The 24298-nt window shown below is 43.4% G+C and overlaps 2 protein-coding genes and 1 long non-coding RNA gene across 6 annotated transcripts in view; 1 reads left to right on the top strand and 2 right to left on the bottom strand.

Annotated features, from left to right (window-relative positions):
- Nucleotides 1-1107: 1107 nt before the first annotated feature.
- On the top strand, nt 1108-17319 carry LOC106572650 (sentrin-specific protease 1). 3 transcript variants are annotated; one of them, XM_014147017.2, is made up of 17 exons: nt 1108-1711; nt 2125-2189; nt 2327-2550; nt 2818-2902; nt 3019-3214; nt 3466-3616; nt 3867-3985; nt 7811-8079; nt 8271-8334; nt 8432-8470; nt 8657-8741; nt 8961-9104; nt 9625-9756; nt 14371-14574; nt 14792-14956; nt 15065-15160; nt 15727-17319. In XM_014147017.2, exons 1-17 carry the CDS (start codon nt 1569-1571, stop codon nt 15787-15789), a joined length of 2244 nt encoding a protein of 747 aa, XP_014002492.1. In that variant the 5' UTR covers nt 1108-1568; the 3' UTR covers nt 15790-17319. The 3 variants fall into 3 exon arrangements, with proteins under 3 accessions (XP_014002492.1, XP_014002493.1, XP_045552267.1); XM_014147018.2 differs by lacking the exon at nt 9625-9756; XM_045696311.1 differs by lacking the exons at nt 14792-14956; nt 15065-15160; nt 15727-17319 and having other exon boundaries at nt 9625-9872.
- Nucleotides 10025-10396, bottom strand: LOC106599316 (uncharacterized). The gene is made up of 3 exons (XR_006759300.1): nt 10183-10396; nt 10076-10124; nt 10025-10045 (listed from the first exon to the last, which is right to left on the bottom strand). It is a non-coding gene; the product is annotated as an uncharacterized lncRNA (long non-coding RNA).
- Nucleotides 17320-19643: 2324 nt separating the features above from the next.
- LOC106572655 (RNA-binding motif, single-stranded-interacting protein 2) overlaps nt 19644-24298 on the bottom strand; it is a 100832-nt gene continuing 96177 nt past the window's right edge. Inside the window, exons 10-13 of one of the 2 annotated variants that reach the window (XM_045696327.1) lie at nt 22756-22809; nt 22425-22535; nt 22167-22247; nt 19644-22062 (exon numbers count right to left, since the gene is read on the bottom strand). In XM_045696327.1, the coding sequence (XP_045552283.1) occupies nt 22006-22062; nt 22167-22247; nt 22425-22535; nt 22756-22809 (303 nt within the window). In that variant the 3' untranslated portion in view covers nt 19644-22005. Of the gene's footprint in view, nt 22084-22166; nt 22248-22424; nt 22536-22755; nt 22810-24298 lie in introns of both variants that reach the window. The other variant, XM_014147030.2, reaches the window with a different exon arrangement.

The following is a 24298-nucleotide window of genomic DNA, read 5'->3' on the forward strand; positions in this document are numbered from 1 at the left end:
TAGAAGGAGTTTCCACATGTGCTGAGCACTTGTTGGCTGCTTTTCCTCCACTCTGTGGTCCAACTCATTCCAAACCTTCTCAATTGGGTTGAGGTCGGGTGATTGTGGAGGCCAGGTCATCTGATGCAGTACTCCATCACTCTCCTTCTTGTTAAAATAGCCCTTACACAGCCTGGAGCTGTGTTGGGTCATTGTCCTGTTAAAAAACAAATGATATACCCCCTAAGGGCAAACCAGATGAGATGGTGTATCGCTGCAGAATGGTTGGTTTTTCAGCAATTTGACCATGAAGGCCTGATTCACGGAGCCTCCTCTGAACAGTTGATGTTGAGATGTGTCTGTTACTTGAACTCTGTGAAGCATTTATTTGGGCTGCAATCTGAGGTGCAGTTAACTTTTACCAAATAGGGTTATCTTCTGTATACCACCCCTACCTTGTCACAACACAACTGATTGGCTCAAACGCATTAAAAATGAAAGAAATTCCACAAATTAACTTTTTACAAGGCACACCTGTTAATTGAAATGTATTTCAGGTGACTACCTCATGAAGCTGGCTGAGGTAGAATATAGAAAATAGTAAAAAATTAAGAAAAACCCTGGAATTAGTAGGTGTGTCCAAACTTTGACTGGTACTGTATTTTCTTATATAACACCCTGAATGGTTCATATGTGTATGACATTTGTGGCCTTGGAATAGTTTTATCTGAACAAATTGTAATGAATTTGCAGGTGTAAATATGCGCCTCTTGGCTAAGTGCATTGAGTGTTATTCCATATGAATGTGTTAGGAAAATTATTTGTATTTACAATTCTTGCCGTACATAATACAGATGTATTTATTAGAACGGGAATGTGAATGTTTATTGCATTTACCTCTAAAATAAAATAAAAGGACTCACTAATCTTCTAGTTTTTTTGTATCTCAGACACTAAATAGAATACAACAGAAACATCCGTGTAGAATATAATATGCTTGTCGAAATCTGTGAACATCGTCAAAGTAGCGCCAGAAAAAAAGCACTCCAATCCGCCAATCACGTTTCACAATACTTTAATCTACTCGAGTTGCTCATCCAATGAAAACGTTTCATGGTAGAACTTCGAGCTCAGCCATGTTGTGGTTTTGAATGAGGAAGAAGCGGGAGAGGTTATCGTTTAGTGAGTTTATACACCGTATTTTTGTATTTGAAGTATTACATTGGGTTATTTTTGGCCCCTTGGTTATTTAAGAAACATCAATTGCATTGTAGAATGTGGTACTAGTGATTAAACTCAGTCAAGTGCGGATTAAAATCCTAGTAGCTAAAGCCACATACAACCAGTTTGTTAGCTAGCTAGTTTAGCTTGTTAGCTGTGCGAGTTAAATAACGAACTAATTTCAAGGGGAGGAAGGTAACCTGATTAGTAGTGTTGGTCAGTTAACTAACTAGCTACGATTTACTTGCCCCGGCCGAATGACGTTGGGTGGCTTTATGTGCTTTTGGCTGCGCTGGCAGGCAGGTTGGAAGCAACCATAGCGATACCTTTTTTCGCGGGCGGGAGGTTTTAAACTTCTCTAGCTAAACATGTTCAATACATTTTACGAATGGATTGGAACGGGCTTCGCTAATCTCCGCTACGGAGTGCCAGCTCCCGACCAACAGGATAACGTTGATACACACGGAATACAACAACGGCGTCCGATCAGGAGAAAAAGACCCATCGACTGGTAAGTTGAGGTTAATATTAGTTACAATAGCTAACTATCTGTTATTATATTTGTTGTGTTGTAAGTTAGATCATTTAGCTTAGTTTCAGTTGGTGGTGACAAAGGATGACCAGTCAGCTTGTTTTATGACATAACTAGTTGTCTGTTAGTTATGTGTGAGTTGTAAATTTGCTGTCTAGTTCATTGGAATTTGTGGTGAGATGCTAACATGTATGGCGCACATGTGTAAGTGGGTTGTTGAGCAATCAAACTTGCTTACTCAACAACCCCTATGTATGGAGTGGATTGTAACAGGTCGCTGTCTAAAGTGAATGTAGTTAACTAGCTATGAGAGTTCAAATGACAATATCTGCTATCACTGACTGGGTCTCTGGCTTATTCTCATTTTGAATGTTTTCCTCTTTTTCTCAAAGTTTGGAGGACGGAGAGGCCGTTGACCATGATGACCAAGCCATAGCAGTGAAGAAATTCCGGATGGGTAAGCTTTGCTGCAGCCTTGGTCATGCAGTCATAGGCATATATCTTGTTGTCAAACATGTTCTTGGCACTGTGTATACTGTGATCTATAAACAAACCATGGCTCCCTGACTTAGACTGCATTTATGTCTATTACAGGGGATCTTGTTGATACAGTAAAGACTGCGGCTGAAGGGGTGAAGAGCCATAGCGCCAATGTGGCTTCGTGGGTACGGAACAGTATGACCCCTACCTTGAGGAACATACTGCCTGCTTCCCCTGGCCCTCTAGATGAACACCCAGGGGAAGAGCCTCCAGAAGAGCCCCAACTGGAGCCCTCAACCTTTGCACCCCCTCCCTCAACTGTCTGGGAAGAAACTGAGGTATTGGAGCTCTGTTTCAGGGCCCATAATTAGCAAAGCATCTCGGAGTAGGGTGTGCTGATCTTGGATCGGCTTTGACTTTTAAGTCATAATAAATACGAGGGGGGACCTGATCCTAGATCAGCACTCCTTCTCTTAAGATACTTTTTTAATATGGGCCTAGTAGTAGATTTCTACGCATTCATTACTCCAGTTTACTGCAGTCCAGAACTTTGTTATATTCATATTGAACATTAATATCCTGTGTTTTTATGGTGGTGTTTTCAGGTCCTCGAGGTGAGGAACTCTACTCCTCTGGATGGGACGGTTGTTGCTCCCTCAACAACTCTGGAATGGAAAAGCTCTAAATCAGGCAAGACTATTGTACATTTTCTAAACTCTATTCTAAGAATGTCTTTGCCGGCTGGAAATGTCGCTATGGAAATGGACAGTTGTTTGACACACTTTTTCCTCCATTCTTCACTGCAGAGTCCTTTAGAATTGAGAAGTCGATGAAGGAATCGACGGTCTGCAGACGGCAAGTTTGCATGGCTCTTAAACATCGTGAAACGCCCAAAACAAATGGGCACTCTGTCAGTCAGCCTCCTTCCTCCAGCAGCACCTCTAAGCCATGTCCCTCTCCCCACCCGGGAAGGACCCACTTCAGAACACCTACATCAAATAGGTATGCTCATATTGTCAATAGATATAGATCTTCATTTCTCACTGATGAAAAAAGTAATTCTGCTATTAATTAATCAAGCATTGTGCGTGTGCATGAAAACCTCAAATTAGATTGATTTTGAACCATACCATTTCAAGGTTGTGAAAGTGTTTGATTTTCAAAAAAATGCTTAAAAGTGCTTTATTTTCTGTGCGTGATGGTGCTTCATTCACAATAATCTAATTTAATTCTCTATCTCCGTCTGTCCGCAGACGGTTTACCTCAGCAGGGTTGGGTACAGGAAGCGGCTCCATCACCAGCATGTATGAGAAGACCTTCCCTATCCGCGTGGTGCAGAGTCCTTCACATGGCAGCTCCTCCTACCGCCTCCTCAAAGCCAGGGCTCGCTGCACTGCACAAGAGGTCAGATACCACCTACCAGTATTTTTATGGATCCCACTCGCTGCACCGTTTGCTGAACTTTTGCTTTTGGGCTGTTTTGATGAACTTTGTTATATTACTATTATTCTGCTTTGTAAACCAAGATAAACCTGGATAGATACAATATAATAACTTTCCCCCAGAGGGAAGTTTGGTTAAAACATAATGTTGCATCTTTTCCATATCAAAGCCTCATTTATAATATAGTGTTGGGTCCTCTGGGTGTCTCCAGTCTGTCTGTGAGGAGGAGAAGGAGGTGTACAGACAGCTACTGGCCATGGTCTCAGGTGGACAGTCCTCCTTGTGTCACAGCGGCAGCTCCCAGGGCTTTCCGCGCTCACACAGAGACTTGTGAGTACAACAACCACAAAGCCAATACAGTCCTCTCACTTCTCCAGTCTACACAGACAATTCAAATCCAATGTTTAGTGGTCACATATACACATATTTAACAGATGATGTTGTGGGTGTAGTGAAATGCTTGTGTTCCTAGCTCCAATAGTGCAGTAATATCTCACGATATACAAATCTAAAAGTAAAATAATAGAATTAAGAAATATATAAATATTAGGACGAGCAATGTCGGAGTGGCATATTCTAAAATACAGTAGAAATAGAATACAGTATATACATATGAGATGAGTAAAGCAGTATGTAAACATTAGTGGCCAGTGTTCCATTATTAAAGTGGCCAGTGATTCCATGTATATGGGGCACCAGCGTCTAAGGTGCAGGGTTGAGTAACTGGGTGGTAGCCAGCTAGTGATGGCTATTTAACAGTCTGAGGACTTGAGATGGATGCTGTTTTTCAGTATCAAGACATACAGAACAAGGACAGGTAGAAAGAAAGAGGGTAGATGCCCAAAGGTAGATTCAAATATTACAAGTGCGTTAAAATGTACAAATTCACAGCGCCGACTGGTCCAAGTAAGAGGAAAGGCTGCCAGATTTGATCAAATGTTGATAATGTATTTTTCAGAATATATCTAATTCTAAGTGTACAGTGTTTGCCAATTTGCTGAGCCATAATTTGGTAGAGGGAGCTTCCCTCCTTTTCCAAAACAACAAGATACATTTTTTTGCCGAAATGAGACTGTAAGAGAGGAGTTGTTTTGGGGCTTGGTTAATTCGTTTATGGAATCAGACACTCCCAGGATTATCAGAAGTGGGTCTGGGTCAATTGAAGTCTCCAGAACTTCAGAGAGGATCCTAAAAAGTCCACACCAATAACAATACAAGTTAGAGCATAGGGCAAAGCAGTGGACTAGTGTACCCTGCTCAGCCTGACATTTATCACACATAGGGGATGTACCAGGAAATATCCTATGCAGTTTGGTTTTGGAATAGTGTAATCTGTGTAATACCTTGAATTGTATGAGATGATGTCTGGAGTTAATGGAGCAGGTGTGGATATACTCCAAGCTATCTTCCCAGTCTGCCACCGAAATGTCAGTCCCTAGTTCTTCCTCCCATTTTGCCTTAATGGCATCAGTAGACGGTGCGCTAACAGATTGAAGAGCGTCATATAGACGATATATCAGTTTGTCTGAGGTGGGGCATATTTTTTTGCATCCGTCGAACATGGAAGGTTTAGCGTTCCCAAATGTTTGGAGGTGTTTTCTAACAGTCTCTAATCTGTAGGTATCTGAAAAAGTTACTTCTGGGAAGATTATAAGTTTCCTTCAGCAACTCAAAGGAGGCAAAGGTCCCTTCTAAATATAGATCCCCTATGGTATTTATCCCTAGCTCTCCACATCGCTCAAAGGTGTTATCAATGTTAGCGGGGGCAAAGGAGGGATTCCTCGCAACAGGGAGCATGAATGATATTGGTTTAAGATCAAAGTGGACTTTAATTTGCTTCCAGATTCGGACTGCTATGTATAATAGGATTGTTACTATAAAGTGACATCTGCAGATTGACAGGCGACAAAATCACGCTCCATACTAAGCCAGCTGGATGACGGAAGGATGCACCTGTACTGACCTCGCCTTCTGGATGATAGTGGGGTGAACAGGCAGTGGCTCGGGTGGTTGTTGTCCTTGATGATATTTTTGGCCTTCCTGTGACATCGGGTGGTGTAGGTGTCCTGGAGGGCAGGTAGTTTGCCCTCGGTGATATGTTGTGCAGACCTCACTACCCTCTGGAGAGCCTTGTGGTTGTGTGCAGAGCAGTTGCAGTACCAGGCGATGATACAGCCCGACAGGATGCTCTCGATTGTGCATCTGCAAAAGTTTGTGTGTTTTTGGTGACAAGACAAATTTCTTCAGCCTCCTGAGGTTGAAGAGGGGCTGCTGAGCCTTCTTCACCACGCTGTCTATGTGGGTGGACCATTTCGGTTTGTCTGTGATGTGTACGCTGAGGAACTTGACTTTCCACCTTCTCCACTACTGTCCTGTTGATGTGGATGGGGGGGTGCTCCTTCTGCTGTTTCCTGAAGTCCACGATCATCTCCTTTTGTTGAGTGTGAGGTTGTTTTCCTGACACCACAATCCGAGGGCCCTCACCTCCTCCCTGTAGGCCGTCTCGTCGTTGTTGGTAATCAAGCCTACCACTGTAGTGTCGTCTGCAAACTTGATGATTGAGTTGGAGGCGTGCATTGCCACGCAGTCATGGCTGAACAGGGAGTACAGGAGAGAGCTGAGAACGCACTCTGCTATGGCCTGTTTGTGTCTGCAAACTTGATGATATGAGTTGGGTTGTGTGTGGCCAAGTGGTTGTGGGTGAACAGGGAGTACAGGAGGGGGCTGAGTATGCACACTTGTGGGGCCCCAGTGTTGAGGATCAGCGAAGTGAGATGTTTCCTACCTTCACCACCTGGGGGTGGCCTGTCAAGAAGTCCAGGACCCAGTTGCACAGGGTGGGGTTCAGACTCAGGGCCCTGAGCTTGATGATGAGCTTGGAGGGTACTATGGTGTTGAATGCTGAGCTATAGTCAATGAACAGCATTCTTACATAGGTAATCCTCTTGTCCAGGTGGGATAGGGCAGCTGTAGTCGATGAACAGCATTCTTACATAGGTAATCCTCTTGTCCAGGTGGGATAGGGCAGTGTGCAGTGTGATGGCGATTGCATCGTCTTGTGGATATATTGGGGCGGTAAGCAAATTGAAGTGGGTCTAGAGTGTCAGGTAGGGTGGAGGTGATATGATCCTTGACTAGTCTCTCAAAGCACTTCATGATGACCAGAAGTGAGTGCTACGGGGCGATAGTCATTTAGTTCAGTTACCTTTGCTTTCTTGGTTTCTTGGGTACAGGAACAATGGTGGACATCTTGAAGCAAGTGGGTACAGCAGACTGGTATAGGGAGATATTGAATATGTCTGTAAACACACCAGCTTGCTGGTCTGTGCATGCTCTGAGGATGCGGCTAGCAATACCGTCTGGGCCGGCAGCCTTGCGAGGGTTAACGCTTAACTGTCTTACTCACGTCAGCCACGGAGAACAAGAGCCCGCAGTCTTCTGGGGCTCTTGTTCTCCGGGCCGCGTCGATGGTGTTGTGTTATGCTCAAAGTGGGCGAGGAAGGTGTTTAGCAAGACATTGGTGTCCGTGACATGGCTGGTTTTCCCTTTGTAGTCCGTGATAGTCTGTAGACCCTGCCACATGTCTTGTGACTGAGCTGTTGAATTGCAACTCCACTTTGTCTCTGTACTGAAGTTTTGCCTCTGATTGCCATTGTTTGTATTCAGCCATATTCCCAGTCACCTTGCTATGGTTAAATGCGGTGGTTCGAGCTTCCAGTTTTGCGCGAATGCTGCCATCTATCGACTGTTTCTGGTTTGGGCAGGTTTTAATAGTCCCAGTGGGATCCACATCCCCTATACACTTCCTGATGAACTCAGTCTCCATGTCCGTGTATACATCAATGTTATTATCCGAGGCTACCCGGAACATATCCCAGTCCGCATGATCAAAACTATCTTGAAGCATGGATTCCGATTGGTCAGACCAGCGTTGAATAGACAGCACGGTTATTTCCTGTTTGAGTTTCTTTAGTGATGCTCAATGACATGTACTGGCAAGTTGATGCAAGTGCACATGTTTTCTACTTCTCCTTGGGGTTTCTAATCCTACATTTAGTCCATACATTTTAGTGTACTGGTGCTCCATTCTAGTATTCTCCTCCCCTTTCCCTTAGTTCTGACCTGCGTCCGTCTCTCGCCCTCAATCACTCTCAGCACCAGCTTCCTGAATACCAGCAGACGTCTGCTCCAGTGTTCGTCCCCTGCCGGGTCAGGAGATGCCTCACGGGTACCAAGTGGACCACCAAGCCCCCGTCCAGAGTCCAGCAACGTCCCCAGCCCAGGGGAGGGCTCCTCCAGTGGGGCAGGGAACCAGCCATGGGCCTCTGACTCAGACCTCAGCCCCAGGGGACCAGAGCCAGTACAGTCTGCCCCTTCCTCAGTTAGCATACTGGACACCTCTTCTCAGGACTCACAATCATCAGGTAATACATGAGACAATCATTTTTCAATTCCTCCAAGGTGATTCAATTGATATAAACTTAATTCATCCCTTTGAATTGCTCGTAGGGAATGAATAACGTTTATTGAATTGATGGTTGGACGCTGTAGAACCAACCTGTTTCTCTCCTCCCCATCATGGGGTTGTGGTCACCTCTCGTCTTGTTCTGTACAGCTCATGACGGGGACTCCGTAATCATTGTGAAAGAGCAGAAGGGCAAAAAGCCAGACAGTTCAAGGTAAGCATTTTGAATAGTTTGTTTTTGTTTCTGTTGTGGCTGTTTTGTTATGTGCTTTGTTGTCCCCATCTAACCTGGTTACTTTCTGTCTCTGCAGTGTACCATGCTACCAAGCTGAGCTCTGGATCAAAGAATTGTAAGTCCCCTGATTCCTTACACTCATGATTGGTACTGTTTTTCTTTCTTGGTAGATTCATAGTTAGCTGTATATCGCCATGCGCCGGTGCATACTAGATGCTACGCAGAAATAAAAATGAAACCATCTTCTAACCCATTACAGAAGTCCTTTCCTCAAGTCAATTTGTGTGTCTGTGTTTCCCAGGACTAGCATGTACGACTTCCGTGCCCGGGAGAGACGGAGGCAGATAGAGGGGCAGGAGGCCCTAGCTGCTCAGCTGCTGCGACAGGTACTTACTCTGTCCTCCTCATTGGTGTGATGTCAGCCGTCATTTCAATACATAGTCCTACACATACCTCAGCCGTGGTCCACAGAAATAAGTTCTCCCTATAGGCTTTATTCATCATAGCATAAGAATATGAAATGAGATGCTCTTTTATCACTCTGAAATGAACATTCACCTCTGTGGCGGTAGCTCTGACCCTAACCCTCTCCTGCTGTGGTCCAGCGTATATCAGAAGACAGCCAGCTGGGCCACAGGCCCGTGGAGCTGCATGTTAGAGTCCCTCTGGAGAAGGAGGTTCCTCTGGCTGCCTTCATAGAGGAACCCAAACCCACAGAGGAGGAACCAGAGTTCCCCGAGCTCACTGAGGTACATTCACTGTTTTTTAGTTTTGTCTATTGTGAGAAAGAGCATTGCCAATAAAATGCATTATTGTTATTTTATTGTTAAGTACATCGAGGTGTTTTAAATGCAGTTTAAATAAGTCAAATTGATTTGATCACTGTGCGCATCAGGAATGTACATAATAATAATAATAATAGATTGGATTTATATAGCACTTTTCTACCAACTGAGGTTTTTATCTAAGTTAACTAGGCAACTCAGTTAAGAACAAATTCTTATTTACAATGACGGCCAAACCCGGACGACACTGGGCCAATTCTGCGCCGCCCTATGGGATTCCCCTTCATGGCGGAATGTGATACAGCTTGGATACTGGTACTTAAAGCTCTTTACATAGTAGGGGAAAACTCACCTCACCCACCACAGTGATCATTCTGTGCCAGAACGCTCACCACACATCAGCTATCAGGTGGAGAGGTGAGGAGTGATCTATGCCATTTAGCCTTTAGCTGAGCCGTCTTGTTTGTGTGTCCGTGCCATCCAGGATATGGAGGGGGAGGTGGGCCAGGCGCTGATGGTAGGCAGCCAGGACGAGGTGCTGAGTGAAGGCTTCAGACTCACCATCACACGCAAAGATCTCCAGACACTCAGCCACCTCAACTGGCTCAACGATGAGGTGAGAGCTCATCACACTGCTTCTGTCACTCAGCCACCTCAACTGGCTCAACGACGAGGTGAGAGCTCATCACACTGCTTCTGTCACTCAGCCACCTCAACTGGCTCAACGATGAGGTGAGAGCTCATCACACTGCTTCTGTCACTCAGCCACCTCAACGACGAGGTGAGAGCTCATCACACTGCTTCTGTCACTCAGCCACCTCAACTGGCTCATCACACTGCTTCTGTCACTCAGCCACCTCAACTGGCTCATCACACTGCTTCTGTCACTCAGCCACCTCAACTGGCTCATCACACTGCTTCTGTCACTCAGCCACCTCAACGACGAGGTGAGAGCTCATCACACTGCTTCTGTCACTCAGCCACCTCAACGACCTGCTCGACAGCCAATGGCTCATTCACACTGCTTCTGTCACTCAGCCACCTCAACTGGCTCAACGACGAGGTGAGAGCTCATCACACTGCTTCTGTCACTCAGCCACCTCAACTGGCTCAACGACGAGGTGAGAGCTCATCACACTGCTTCTGTCACTCAGCCACCTCAACTGGCTCAACGACGAGGTGAGAGCTCATCACACTGCTTCTGTCACTCAGCCACCTCAACTGGCTCAACGACGAGGTGAGAGCTCATCACACTGCTTCTGTCACTCAGCCACCTCAACTGGCTCAACGACGAGGTGAGAGCTCATCACACTGCTTCTGTCACTCAGCCACCTCAACTGGCTCAACGACGAGGTGAGAGCTCATCACACTGCTTCTGTCACTCAGCCACCTCAACTGGCTCAACGACGAGGTGAGAGCTCATCACACTGCTTCTGTCACTCAGCCACCTCAACTGGCTCAACGACGAGGTGAGAGCTCATCACACTGCTTCTGTCACTCAGCCACCTCAACTGGCTCAACGACGAGGTGAGAGCTCATCACACTGCTTCTGTCACTCAGCCACCTCAACTGGCTCAACGACGAGGTGAGAGCTCATCACACTGCTTCTGTCACTCAGCCACCTCAACTGGCTCAACGACGAGGTGAGAGCTCATCACACTGCTTCTGTCACTCAGCCACCTCAACTGGCTCAACGACGAGGTGAGAGCTCATCACACTGCTTCTGTTTGCTCATTTTTCTGTGCCTACTGTGAGTTGTTTTTATTTAGTGTGGGTGAGAGTGACAACTGAGTGTACTGGACAGGTGTCTCTAGTGTACTGGACAGGTGTCTCTAGTGTACTGGACAGGTGTCTCTAGTGTACTGGACAGGTGTCTCTAGTGTACTGGACAGGTGTCTCTAGTGGAGGTCGACCGATTCTGATTTTTCAACGCCGATACCGATTTATTGGAGGACCAAAAAAAGCCAATACCAATTAATCCACCAATTTATTATTCTTTTGTGTATGTATGCATACAGTTGAAGTCGGAAGTTTACATGCACCTTAGCCAAATACATTTAAACTCAGTTTTTCACAATTCCTGACATTTAATCCTAGTAAAAATTCCCTGTCTTAGGTCAGTTAGGATCACCACTTTATTTTAAGAATGTGAAATGTCAGAATAATAGCAGAGAGAATGATTTATTTCAACTTTTATTTCTTTCATCACATTCCTAGTGGGTCAGAAGTTTACATGCACTCAATTAGTATTTGGTAGCATTGCCTTTAAATTGTTTAACTTGGGTCAAATGTTTCGGTAGCTTTCCACAAGCCTCCCACAATAATTTGGGTGAATTTTGGCCCATTCCTCCTAACATTGCTGGCGTAACTGAGTCATGTTTGTAGGCCTCCTTGCTCGCACACGCCTTTTCAGTTCTGCCCACAAATTTTCTATGGGATTGAGGTCAGGGCTTTATGATGGCCACTCCAATACCTTGACTTTATTGTCCTTAAGCCATTTTGCCACAACTTTGGAAGTATGCTTGGGGTCATTGTCCATTTGGAAGACCCATTTGCGACCAAGCTTTAACTTCCTGACTGAAGTCTTGAGATGTTGCTTCAATATATCCGCATAATTTACCTCCCTCATGATGCCATCTATTTTGTGAAGTGCACCAGTCCCTCCTGCAGCAAAGCACCCCCACAACATTCTGCTGCCAGGGTTGGGATGGTGTTCTTCAGCTTGCAAGCCTCCCCCTTTTTCCTCCAAACATAACGATGGTCATTATGGCCAAACAGTTCTATTTTTTTCCCCATCAGATCAGAGGACATTTCTCCAAAAAGTACGGTCTTTGTCTCCATGTGCAGTTGCAAACCATAGTCTGGCTTTTTTATGGTGGTTTTGGAGCAGTGGCTTCTTCCTTGCTGAGCGGCCTTTCAGGTTATGTCGATATAGGACTCGTTTTACTGTGGATATAGATACTTTTGTACCTGTTTCCTCCAGCATCTTCACAAGGTTCTTTGCTGTTGTTCTGGGATTGATTTGCACTTTTAGCACCAAAGTACGCTCATCTCTAGGAGACAGAACATGTCTCCTTCCTGAGCGGAATGACGGCTGCGTGGTCCCATAGTGTTTATACATGCGCACTATTGTTTGTACAGATGAACGTGGTACCTTCAGGCATTTGGAAATTACACCCAAGGATGAACCAGACTTGAGGTCTTCAAAAAAAACTGATGTCTTGGTTGATTTCTTTTGATTTTCCCATGATGTCAAGCAAAGAGGCACTGAGTTTGAAGGTAGGCCTTGAAATACATCCACAGGTACACCTCCAATTGACTCAAATGATGTCAGTTAGCCTATCAGAAGCTTCTAAAGCCATGACATCATTTTCTGGAATTTTCCACACTGTTTAAAGGCACAGTCAACTTCGTGTATGTAAACTTCTGACCCACTGGAATTGTGATACAGTGATTTTTATAAGTGAAATGATCTGTCTGTAAACAATTGTTGGAAAAATGACTTGTGTTCATGCACAAAGTAGATGTCCTAACCGACTTGCCAAAACTATAGTTTGTTGACAAGAAATTTGTGGAGTGGTTGAAAAACGAGTTTTAATGACTCCAACCTAAGTGTATTTAAACTTCCAACTTCAACTGTATGTATGTGTAATGACAATTACAACAATACTGAATGAACAATGTACACTTTTTATTTTAACTTAATATAATACATATTATCTATTTAGTCTCAAATAAATAATTAAACATGCTCAATTTGGTTTAAATAATGCAAAAACACAGTGTTGGAGAAAAGTAAAAGTGCAATATGTGCCATGTAAAAAAGCTAACGTTTAAGTTCCTTGCTCAGAACATATGAAAGCTGGTGGTTCAACATTCCCAGTTAAGAAGTTTTAGGTTGTAGTTATTATAGGAATTATGACGCGTCGACTATTTCTCTCTATACCATTTGTATTTTTTTATACCTTTGACTGTTGAATGTTCTAATGGGCACTTTAGTATTGCCAGCCTAATCTCAGGAGTTGATAGGCTTGAAGTCATAAACAGCGCTGTGATCAAGCATTGCTAAGAGCTGCTGGCAAACACAGTAAAGTTTGAATGAATGCTTACGAGCCTGCTGCTGCCTTCCACCGCTCAGTCAGACTGCTCTATCAAATGTCAAATCATAGACTTAATTATAATATAATAAACACAGAAATACGAGCCTTTGGTCATTAATATGGTCAAATCCAGAAACTATCATTTTGTGTACTGGACAGGATATGTACGCAGTAGTGTACTGGACAGGATATGTACGCAGTAGTGTACTGGACAGGATATGTACGCAGTAGTATACTGGACAGGATATGTACGCAGTAGTGTCCTGGACAGGATATGGACGCAGTAGTGTCCTGGACAGGATATGGACGCAGTAGTGTCCTGGACAGGATATGGACGCAGTAGTGTCCTGGACAGGATATGGACGCAGTAGTGTCCTGGACAGGATATGGACGCAGTAGTGTCCTGGACAGGATATGGACGCAGTAGTGCCCTGGACAGGATATGGACGCAGTAGTGCCCTGGACAGGATATGGACGCAGTAGTGCCCTGGACAGGATATGGACGCAGTAGTGCCCTGGACAGGATATGGACGCAGTAGTGCCCTGGACAGGATATGGACGCAGTAGTGTACTGGACAGGATATGGACGCAGTAGTGCCCTGGACAGGATATGGACGCAGTAGTGCCCTGGACAGGATATGGACGCAGTAGTGCCCTGGACAGGATATGGACGCAGTAGTGCCCTGGACAGGATATGGACGCAGTAGTGCCCTGGACAGGATATGGACGCAGTAGTGCCCTGGACAGGATATGGACGCAGTAGTGCCCTGGACAGGATATGGACGCAGTAGTGCCCTGGACAGGATATGGACGCAGTAGTGCCCTGGACAGGATATGGACGCAGTAGTGCCCTGGACAGGATATGGACGCAGTAGTGCCCTGGACAGGATATGGACGCAGTAGTGCCCTGGACAGGATATGGACGCAGTAGTGCCCTGGACAGGATATGGACGCAGTAGTGCCCTGGACAGGATATGGACGCAGTAGTGCCCTGGACAGGATATGGACGCAGTAGTGTCCTGGACAGGATATGGACGCAGTAGTGTCCTGGACAGGATATGGACGCAGTAGTGTCCTGGACAGGATATGTTGTATTTTCTTCATCCGTTGCCTCTCCTTTTACTCTGCAGGTGATCAACTTCTACATGAACCTGCTGGTGGAACGCAGTAAGGATCCCAGCCTGCCGACGGTCCACACCTTCAACACCTTCTTCTTCCCAAAGCTACGCAGCGCAGGCTACTCTGCCGTACGCCGCTGGACCAAAAAGATGGACATCTTCTCAATGGACGTCATACTGGTGCCTGTCCACCTGGGGGTGCACTGGTGCCTCTCTGTGAGTACTGAACAGCAGCCCTGTTATAACTAACTATTATACTGCAACTCTCCTCCAGTCAGCAATGCCTGCTTCCATCTAAAGAGCCGAGCTGTACTGGGCGGGCCTGGCACCTTTCTGGAAAGGACAGTGTAAAAACAATATATCAGAGTCAGGACAATGTGGTTCAGTTCGGCCCTGTAGTGTGACGTTTTTATTAACATCCTTCTCTTCTCAGGTAGTGGATCTCCGTAACAAGAGTATCACGTACTTTGATTCAATGGGAGGGAACAATGACGAAGCCTGCAGGATACTGCTGCAATACCTGCAGCAGGAAAGCAAGGACAAGAAGGGCAAAGACCTGGATACTGCAGAATGGACTCTGCAGAGCAAGAAACGCAATGTGAGTGTTATATATCTAACCGGGAACTCTGTCAACTCAACATTCGTTAACACATCACTGATGATGTTGCCATCTTAACGTTTATCTCCAAAATATTTCTCCCATTAGGAGATTCCTCAGCAGATGAATGGAAATGACTGTGGAATGTTCACATGTAAATATGCAGAGTATGTCACCAAAGACAAGCCAATCACATTCACACAAGTAAGTACTGTAAAATTTGAATAAATATCCCAGGAGTTTATGATTCAAGCACCAAGCTGCCCCTGTGTGTGTTGGAGACAGGCTTGTATTGGAGGCCAGTGTTTAATACAGTCTGAGGTGTGCAAAGCCCGGGTCACCCTGTTATGATTCCGTTTTCTCACTCATTTAATGTTCTATCACCAATAGCCCTGTTTGATATTCAGAACTCTGTTTCAAACGGGATGAATTGATTAGTAATTTTCACTGGTTACATGGACAGACTTGTGTTTTGACAAGCAGGGATCAAAAATGTAGCGTTAGGTAGGTTCTGTGAAATTCTACTGGAGCAGACTGGCCTAAAGCGGGCACGCATCATTTTACACCCGGCACTTGTAAGAGACTGCCGTTTATTTGATCAAATGTGAAGCCATGGCCGGTCACTATATGAGACCGCGACCTGTTGGAGACTCTGGGTTTAATGGAAGTGTTACGGTAAGCATGAGCAGTCCTGCCAGTACAGGAAATGTCCTACAATCCAATGACTTGACTATGAGTAACTCAGTATTTCCCTTCCCTCCAATTGGCAGAAACACATGCCCTACTTCAGGAGACGCATGGTCTGGGAGATATTGAATCGGAAACTGTTGTGATGAAATCGTGGAGAGATTTTTGAACTGATTGCTAAAGGGGAGGTGTCTGCAATGATGATGGAGCCCAAGACGCTGTGGCTGTTAAACTGGAGGAGGATTCAGCTGGTCTGCTCCTGGATGGGAAAGAGACTCAGAACAGGGACCTATGACCTTATCAGGTGGAGCTCTGAGGTCCCCACACACAAGTCCATTCCAGTGGAGGAGCTGACTCTATCTCTAAGGGTTTGCTAATTTGGTCTTGAGCTTGAAAGGAGGAATGGAATAGAAAAGCAAAGCACTACCTCATCTCAGTGTTTTATGTTGTGGTCCACTGTCACAAGTTGGGAGGTCTCGGTCCACTGTCACACGTTGGGAGGTCTCGGTCCACTGTCACACGTTGGGAGGTCTCGGTCCACTGTCACAAGTTGGGAGGTCTCGGTGCATCACCCAGCAGAGTTTGAATTCTCATCAGAACTTCTGTCTAGTGAAGTTGGACCAACCAGTATTTTGTCACTGATATTTTTGTAAACTACTTAAGTACAGCTCAAAGAAAGTTTGTTGTGATCTGACGCTGACACCTTATTTTTCTATAGTCTATGGTTAAGACCCATACCTGGTTCAATCAGAACACTATGGTTAAGACCCATACCTGGTTCAATCAGAACACTATGGTTAAGACCCATACCTGGTTCAATCAGAACACTATGGTTAAGACCCATACCTAGTTCAATCAGAACACTATGGTTAAGACCCATACCTGGTTCAATCAGAACACTATGGTTAAGACCCATACCTGGTTCAATCAGAACACTATGGTTAAGACCCATACCTGGTTCAATCAGAACACTATGGTTAAGACCCATACCTGGTTCAATCAGAACACTATGGTTAAGACCCATACCTAATTCAATCAGAGAACAGATGCGGTGACATTCATTGATTTATATCTGGACACCCACATTTGATTTTAGCTAAATTGAAAATATGCAACTGATTACGGTACGTGTACCATTACCTCAGAGTATCATTTGTAAAGGGGTTGCTATTGTATTGTACTTTTTTAGTTTACCTTTATTTAACTAGACAAGTTAAGAACACATTTTTATTTACAATGACGGACGATGCTGGGCCAAATTGTGCGCCGCCCTATGGGACTCCTATCACAGCCGGATGTGATACAGCCTGGATTTGAACCAGGGTGTCTAGTGACGACGCAAGCACTGAGATGTCGTGCATTGTGCCACTCGGGAGCCCCATACTTGAGGTGACACTAATATCTTCATTGGTAATTGGACCCCAAAACAGATAAGCTGCAGTGATGCTTCCTTGATCAAGAGACCTATAGTTCCAAGACTTAAACTGTAACTTGAAGTTTAGTCTATTTTGTTGAAATAAGCAAAGCCAAAAAAACATTTTAGGGCTTTTGTCAGGATATTTTCAACATTGTACATACAATGTCTTGGATAATGTATTTAATATACATTTTGTACCTTTTTTCTTATATTTTGTATCTCGAGCAATCTTTTTTTGAAATAAATCAAGTTGTGTATATGCCTCTGTTTGGAAAGGTGTACTGTACATGAACATACAAAGTAATAAAAGGCACATGGAAAAAAACATGTTTTTATTTTAAAAAAGCACCAAGTTCAAAAACATCAAACCAAAAAAAACTCTTAACTGTTTTATCTAGAACAGGACAATTAAGACCTGCTAGTGTGGCACATGAGAAAATTGGAGAAAAGTGAATAAAGGGACAATCACTAGAACCCACTTCTCTGCAAACCTTCAAATCCTAATTTGCCAGCAAGATGTTTCAAGTGGACTCATGTAAATCACGTGTCACTCATTCCACGGAGGGCTGAGAATCTGCGGGTTTTTCACTTCCAACTTGATTGATGAATTAAGGTCAGTGATTAGTAAGTAACTCCCCTAACCTGGTTGTCATTTGGAAAGTATTCAGACCCCTACCCTTTTTCCACAATAGATTTTTTCCCTCGTTAATCTACACAATACCCCATAATGACAGGTTTTTAGACATTTCTGAAAATGTATTTACAAAAGTATTCAGACCCTTTACTCAGTACTTTGTTAAAGCACCTTTTGGCAGTGATTACAGCCTCAAGTCTTCTTGGGTATGACGCTACAAGCTTGGCACATCTGTATTTGGGGAGTTTATCCCATTCTTTGCAGATCCTCTCAAAGCTCTGTCAGGTTGGATGGGGAGTATTGCTGCGCAGCTATTTTCAGGTCTCTCCAGATGTTCAAGTCCGGGCTCTGGCTGGGCCAGTCAAGGACATTCAGAGACTTGTCCCAATGCCACTCCTGCGTTGTCTTGGCTCTGTGCTTAGGGTCATTGTCCTGTTGGAAGGTGAACCATCGCCCCAGTCTGAGGTCCTGAGCAGGTTTTCATCAAGGATCTCTGTACTTTGCTCCGTTCATATTTCCCTCGATCCTGACTAGTCTCCCAGTCCCTGCTGCTGAAAAACATCCCCACAGCATGATGCTGCCACCACCATGCTTCACTGTAGGGATGGTGCCAGGTTTCCTCCAGGCATGACTCTTGGCATTCAGGCCAAAGAGTTCAATCTTGGTTTCATGAGGCCACAGAATCTTGTTTCTCATGGTCGGAGTCCTTTGGGTGCCGTTTGGCAAACTCCAAGCTGGCTGTCTGTGCCTTTTAATGAGGAGTGTCTTCCGTCTGGCCATTCTACCATAAAGGCCTGATTGGTGGAGTGCTGCAGACATGGTTGTCCTTCTAGAAGGTTCTCCCATCTCCACAGAGGAACTCTGGAGCTCTGTCCGGGTCACCATCGGGTTCTTGGTCACCTCCCTGACCAAGGCCCTTCTCCCTCAATTGTTCAGTTTGACCGAGCGGCCATCTCTAGGAAGAGTCTTGAGGTTTTCAAACTTCTTCCATTTTAAGAATGATGGAGGCCACTGTGTCCTTTGGGATCTTCAATGCTGCAGAAATGTTTTGGTACTCTTCCCCAGATCTGTGCCTCGCCACAATCCTTTCTTGGAGCTCTACAGACAATTCCTTCAACCTCATGGCTTGGTTTTTGCTCTGACATGCACTGTCAACTGTGGGACCTTTTATATAGACGGGTGTGTGCCTTTCCAAATCATGTCTAATCAATTGAATTTACCACAGGTGGACTCCAATCAAGCTGTAGAAACATTAAGGATGATCAATGGAAACAGGATGCACCTGAGCTCAATTTTGAGTCTCATAGCAAAGTGTCTGAATACTTATGTAACTACATTTTTCTTCTAAAAATCTGTTTTCACTTTGTCATTATGGGGTATTGTGTGTAGATAAGGAAAACATTTTATTTAATCCATTTTAGAATAAGGCTGTAATGTAACAATGTTGAAAAGTGAAGAGGTCTGAATACTTTCCAAATGCACTGTGGGTCTTAATTGAAAGGGAAAACCAGCAGACACCATTAGGCCCTCTATGTAATGACATTGACACCCCTGAATGAATATCTGAACTATGGAAAAGGGCAAGAGCATTTTGACGTTTCAAACTAAGGCTGAACATTTTATTTGAGTTAAACAACAATCTGGAATGATGACGGCCTCAATAAATATGACGGATAATGTATCAAACATTGAATTGTGGTTTCCTAAGACTGATTCTACAAATCTAAGATAAGTATTCTTGTTTATCAAACATTTGCAGACAATGGATGAATGTTTCCAGATAGCAATGTAGTGTAGCACCCTTTAAATCCCCTCTTGATGAAGTCTAAGGCATTTCTGTGATTCTTACTTCCTACCATAAATGAATGAATGGCTTAATTCATAGAGATTATTACTAGTGTCAACAAAGCTTGGCATGTACAGTAACAAATCAATGGAAAGGAACAAGATAAAAGAAATTACAGATTTATTCTACAGTATTGATCACTTAGAAGAAATGTTCAAATGCCTACCGGAAGTCGTCTTTGGTAACAAACAAAAAAGATCTACCAATATTTGGTTAACCAACAACAATAAGGACCCTATCTGGATGGACAAGGTAGTCTGTATCCCATTGTTAGGAGATGGTGTGAGGCTGTTTGCAAGATAGCTGAGGGATTTGCTCCAATCTCATGAACCATTCCCTTTTATGCAGCCATCTCACTGTCATTAGATGAACAATGAGGCTGATAGTCTTACAACTAGAGGTTTTGGATTAAGTTAAACTCAAATGAAAGCCACTGATAGCAGAATGATACATTTGTGTTTCAAAAGTCCATTGTTGTCACCTGAAATATAAGTATTGCATTATTGTAGACAAATTAATTGCATAGATCACTGGCCATTTTGAGAAATAACAGTCGGATTGGAGCCTAGTTTCTGAACATAGGACAGAAGAGTGAGGATATGGACACAGTACCTGCTGTGACTGTGAGACGCCTTGAGAACCATGGAAGTTGTGACCTCATAAAACATCTCAGGACCTTGCACATTAACATTGTGCAAGGTTCCACATTGCTAGAGAGGTAATATTACTTTTCAGACACAGCATTCCCTAACCGCTGACTGACTGAATGACTACCACTTGGGACACATTTCAGAAATTATTTGTAAGAGGTATAACACAATTATCTTGGACTGATGGGCAGTAAGCACACCACTGCAAAAGTGTGAAAGTGCCAAAACCTGTTGACACAGACGGATTGGAAATCTCAAACATTTGAAGCCTTTTCCATGGGATTGAAAATAAAACCAGAGATGGAGAAAAAGCAAAACACGGTTCTCACTAGCAGGAGTACTGCTATGACTGGAAGTGCCTTTTTCGTATCAGGTTAGGAGACTTGGGTTAAGGTTAGGAAAAGGGTTAGGGTTAGCTAAATGTTCTAAGCTGCTATGAAACTTAACTTCCGGTCGTAGCTGTATTCCTTGTAGTCACAACCCAAAACATGACAGTAATGGCAGACACTATTTGAAAAGAAAAAGCCAACAAATATATATTTTTTACTTGAATCTACTGTCCAAAGAAACAAGTACCTACTCAATGCACACTACCAAAAATAACATTGATCAATCTTAAAAGTATTAAATTGAATTAAAAAAAAAAGAAATCAAGAACTTTCTTTAAATAAACAAAATTTTCACTCAATCAAAACAAACAAACAAAAACAGAGGAATCAACAGACAGAGAAAGCTGGAATCAAAAAGACACGGCAAAGTATCTCAGTACTGGCCATACTTTTTGGATCTGTAATTTACTTCTTTAAACTACTAGCTCAACACTCAATGACATGAACTCCTAAGAACAACTTTGGGTCTTTAAACGGTAGCAGCTTAACCCACTAAAACCAAATTGAAAGACTTATTTATGTTGTTGGGTAGCATTGGAGCAATTTAGCATTAAATTCACAAAATATAACCAACAACTAAATTACTCTGTCAAATTTTGTTGTGCGTATATTTTTCATTTTCCCTGTATAGTTTTATTATAATTGGCCAGAATCTGGAAATAATAATTTCAATATATTTGATTGTCTTAAGCGTTCTTTCTAAATATCTATTTAAATTGTGACAATTTTAACTAGGGACCCAAGTGCTAAAAACAGTAAGACCACTTCCAATAATGTTTCATTCTCCTGCAATACTTGTCCCGTTAGAGAGAGAACAGTTGATACCACCAGATGACTCCTCTAAGATAACCCTCTAAGTAACTTGAGCAGTTTGTTCAGCCTTCTCTCTTCAAACAATTACACAATTAAAACAAGCAGCGTGAAGTGAACAAAAACAACAATGGCATTGTGAAATGAAGAAACAAATCATTGATCATTTACTTTTTGAATCTGTGCAACAAAAACAAACTGACGAAAAGCTTAAAAATAACATGACAAAAAAAATCTGCATATAAAAAATGTAAAAGTAAAACTAAAGAACGACTGTAAAATGACACATGGTGGTGTAACTTATATTGCTGGTTTTCATTCTCCCCAGAATAGTGTGAAAAATGATTTGTTAATACGTGCACAGAAAATAATGTGTGTTGTGTTTTTCTCTTTCTTCGACTATAGAGTCATGTTCTGTTATCAAAATAGATGTTCCACATGTCCAACAGTTGACCATAACCTCTGATTTGAAAATATCCTTTTGTCTTTAGTGTGACAGTCTGGTCCGTATTCCTCCGTCTGTCTGGTGTGTACTGCCCAGAGTCACTATGAGCTGAGCTGTATGGACGGCAGGTTGCCCAGGAGACAGACTAGTAAACCCACCAGTGTCTCCTCTTCACTTGCTGTGCTGGTAGGAGTAGTCTGGGTGTTCTGTGGGCGTCTCCAGGGCAACCTGTTGTAGGACGGCAAGTTCCTGTTAACATATTGAAGAGGTGAGGAGGATCAATTGATCATTGAACCGTCAGTGAAGTGACTGTGTAGGAGGACGTTTCTTACCTCAACTGAAACGTTGGTTTGAGGCACTTGGGTGTACTGAGGGATGTAGGTCCCTTGCATTGATGTGTTTGCAGGCATATACTAAAATAGAGAGGAGAAACATATTAGAAAGTAATCATTTTACAATCTATTCATGTGTCTGAGTAAAACTGTCTTTATGGGGGGATGGAAATGGCATTAGGAATTGCACTGCGAACACAATGTTTTTGTCCAATGTATGTATCTATGTGTCTATAGTTGTGTTCTGTGGGGACTGACCGTGCCACTGCTGCCCATAGAGAGGTGGCTGAGCTGCTGTGTGGGAGGCCCCATCATAGAGGTGGGCTGGATGGACATTGTGTGGTCCATGCCCTGTGTCAGGATTTGGCCCTAAGGACACACACAGAGAGTTATCATACACACAGACAAACAGAAATGCATCTATGCACATACACAAAAGTGTGTCAGCTCAAACTCCACAGAGAGTATTTGTTTATCCTTAGCAGGTGTATCTCTCTCAAACAGAGAGAGACACACAGAGACGGATCACACTGATTCACTAATAGGCAGTAACAGACCCACAATAACAGTAGCGGTGGGTACAACTTACTGAGGTCTGCATGAGGTACGACTGATGATGCATCCAGGACTGTGGACTGTGGATCTGCAGCAGAGTGAAGACACAACATAAGATAGATTTTTGCAGATTTTCAAAATAAGAAATACATCCATAACAATACAACAGACTGTGTACTGACCAAGTAGGTATTTACAGGAGAAATACACTAGACCAAGTAGGTATTTACAGGAGAAATACAATAGACCAAGTAGGTATTTACAGGAGAAATACAATAGACTAAGTAGGTATTTACAGGAGAAATACAATAGACCAAGTAGGTATTTACAGGAGAAATACAATAGACTAAGTAGGTATTTACAGGAGAAATACAATAGACCAAGTAGGTATTTAAAGGAGAAATACAATAGACCAAAAAGGTATTTACAGGAGAAATACAATAGACCAGGTAGGTATTTACAGGAGAAATACAACAGACTGTCCTGACCTGGTAGGTGTTTACAGGAGAGATACAACAGACTGTCCTGACCTGGTAGGTATTTACAAGAGAGATACAACAGACTGTCCTGATATGGTAGGTATTTACAGGAGAAATACAATAGACTGTCCTGACCTGGTAGGTATTTACAGGAGAGATACAACAGACTGTACTGACCTGGTAGGTATTTACAGGAGAGATACAACAGACTGTACTGACCTGGTAGGTATTTACAGGAGAAATACAATAGACCAGGTAGGTATTTACAGGAGAGATACAACAGACTGTCCTGACCTGGTAGGTATTTACAGGAGAAATACAATAGACTGTCCTGACCTGGTAGGTATTTACAGGAGAGATACAACAGACTGTCCTGACCTGGTAGGTATTAACAGGAGAGATACAATAGTTTGTCCTGATCTGGTAGTTTTTAACAGGAGATATACAATAGTTTGTCCTGACCTGGTAGGTATTAACAGGAGAGATACAATAGTTTGTCCTGACCTGGTAGGTATTAACAGGAGAGATACAATAGTTTGTCCTGACCTGGTAGGTATTAACAGGAGAGATACAATAGTTTGTACTGACCTGGTAGGTATTAACAGGAGAGATACAACAGACTGTACTGACCTGGTAGGTATTAACAGGAGAGATACAACAGACTGTCCTGACCTGGTAGGTACAGTATTAACAGGAGAGATACAATAGTTTGTCCTGACCTGGTAGGTATTAACAGGAGAGATACAATAGTTTGTCCTGACCTGGTAGGTATTAACAGGAGAGATACAATAGTTTGTCCTGACCTGGTAGGTATTAACAGGAGAGATACAATAGTTTGTACTGACCTGGTAGGTATTTACAGGAGAGATACAACAGACTGTACTGACCTGGTAGGTATTAACAGGAGAGATACAACAGACTGTCCTGACCTGGTAGGTACAGTATTAACAGGAGAGATACAACAGACTGTCCTGACCTGGTAGGTACAGACTGTCCTGACCTGGTAGATACAGTATTTACAGGAGAGATACAATAGACTGTCCTGACCTGGTAGGTATTAACAGGAGAGATACAACAGACTGTACTGACCTGGTAGGT

Source organism: Salmo salar, chromosome ssa15 (assembly GCF_905237065.1).
Source record: "Salmo salar chromosome ssa15, Ssal_v3.1, whole genome shotgun sequence".
In the NCBI taxonomy this organism is placed as follows: Eukaryota; Metazoa; Chordata; class Actinopteri; order Salmoniformes; family Salmonidae; genus Salmo; species Salmo salar.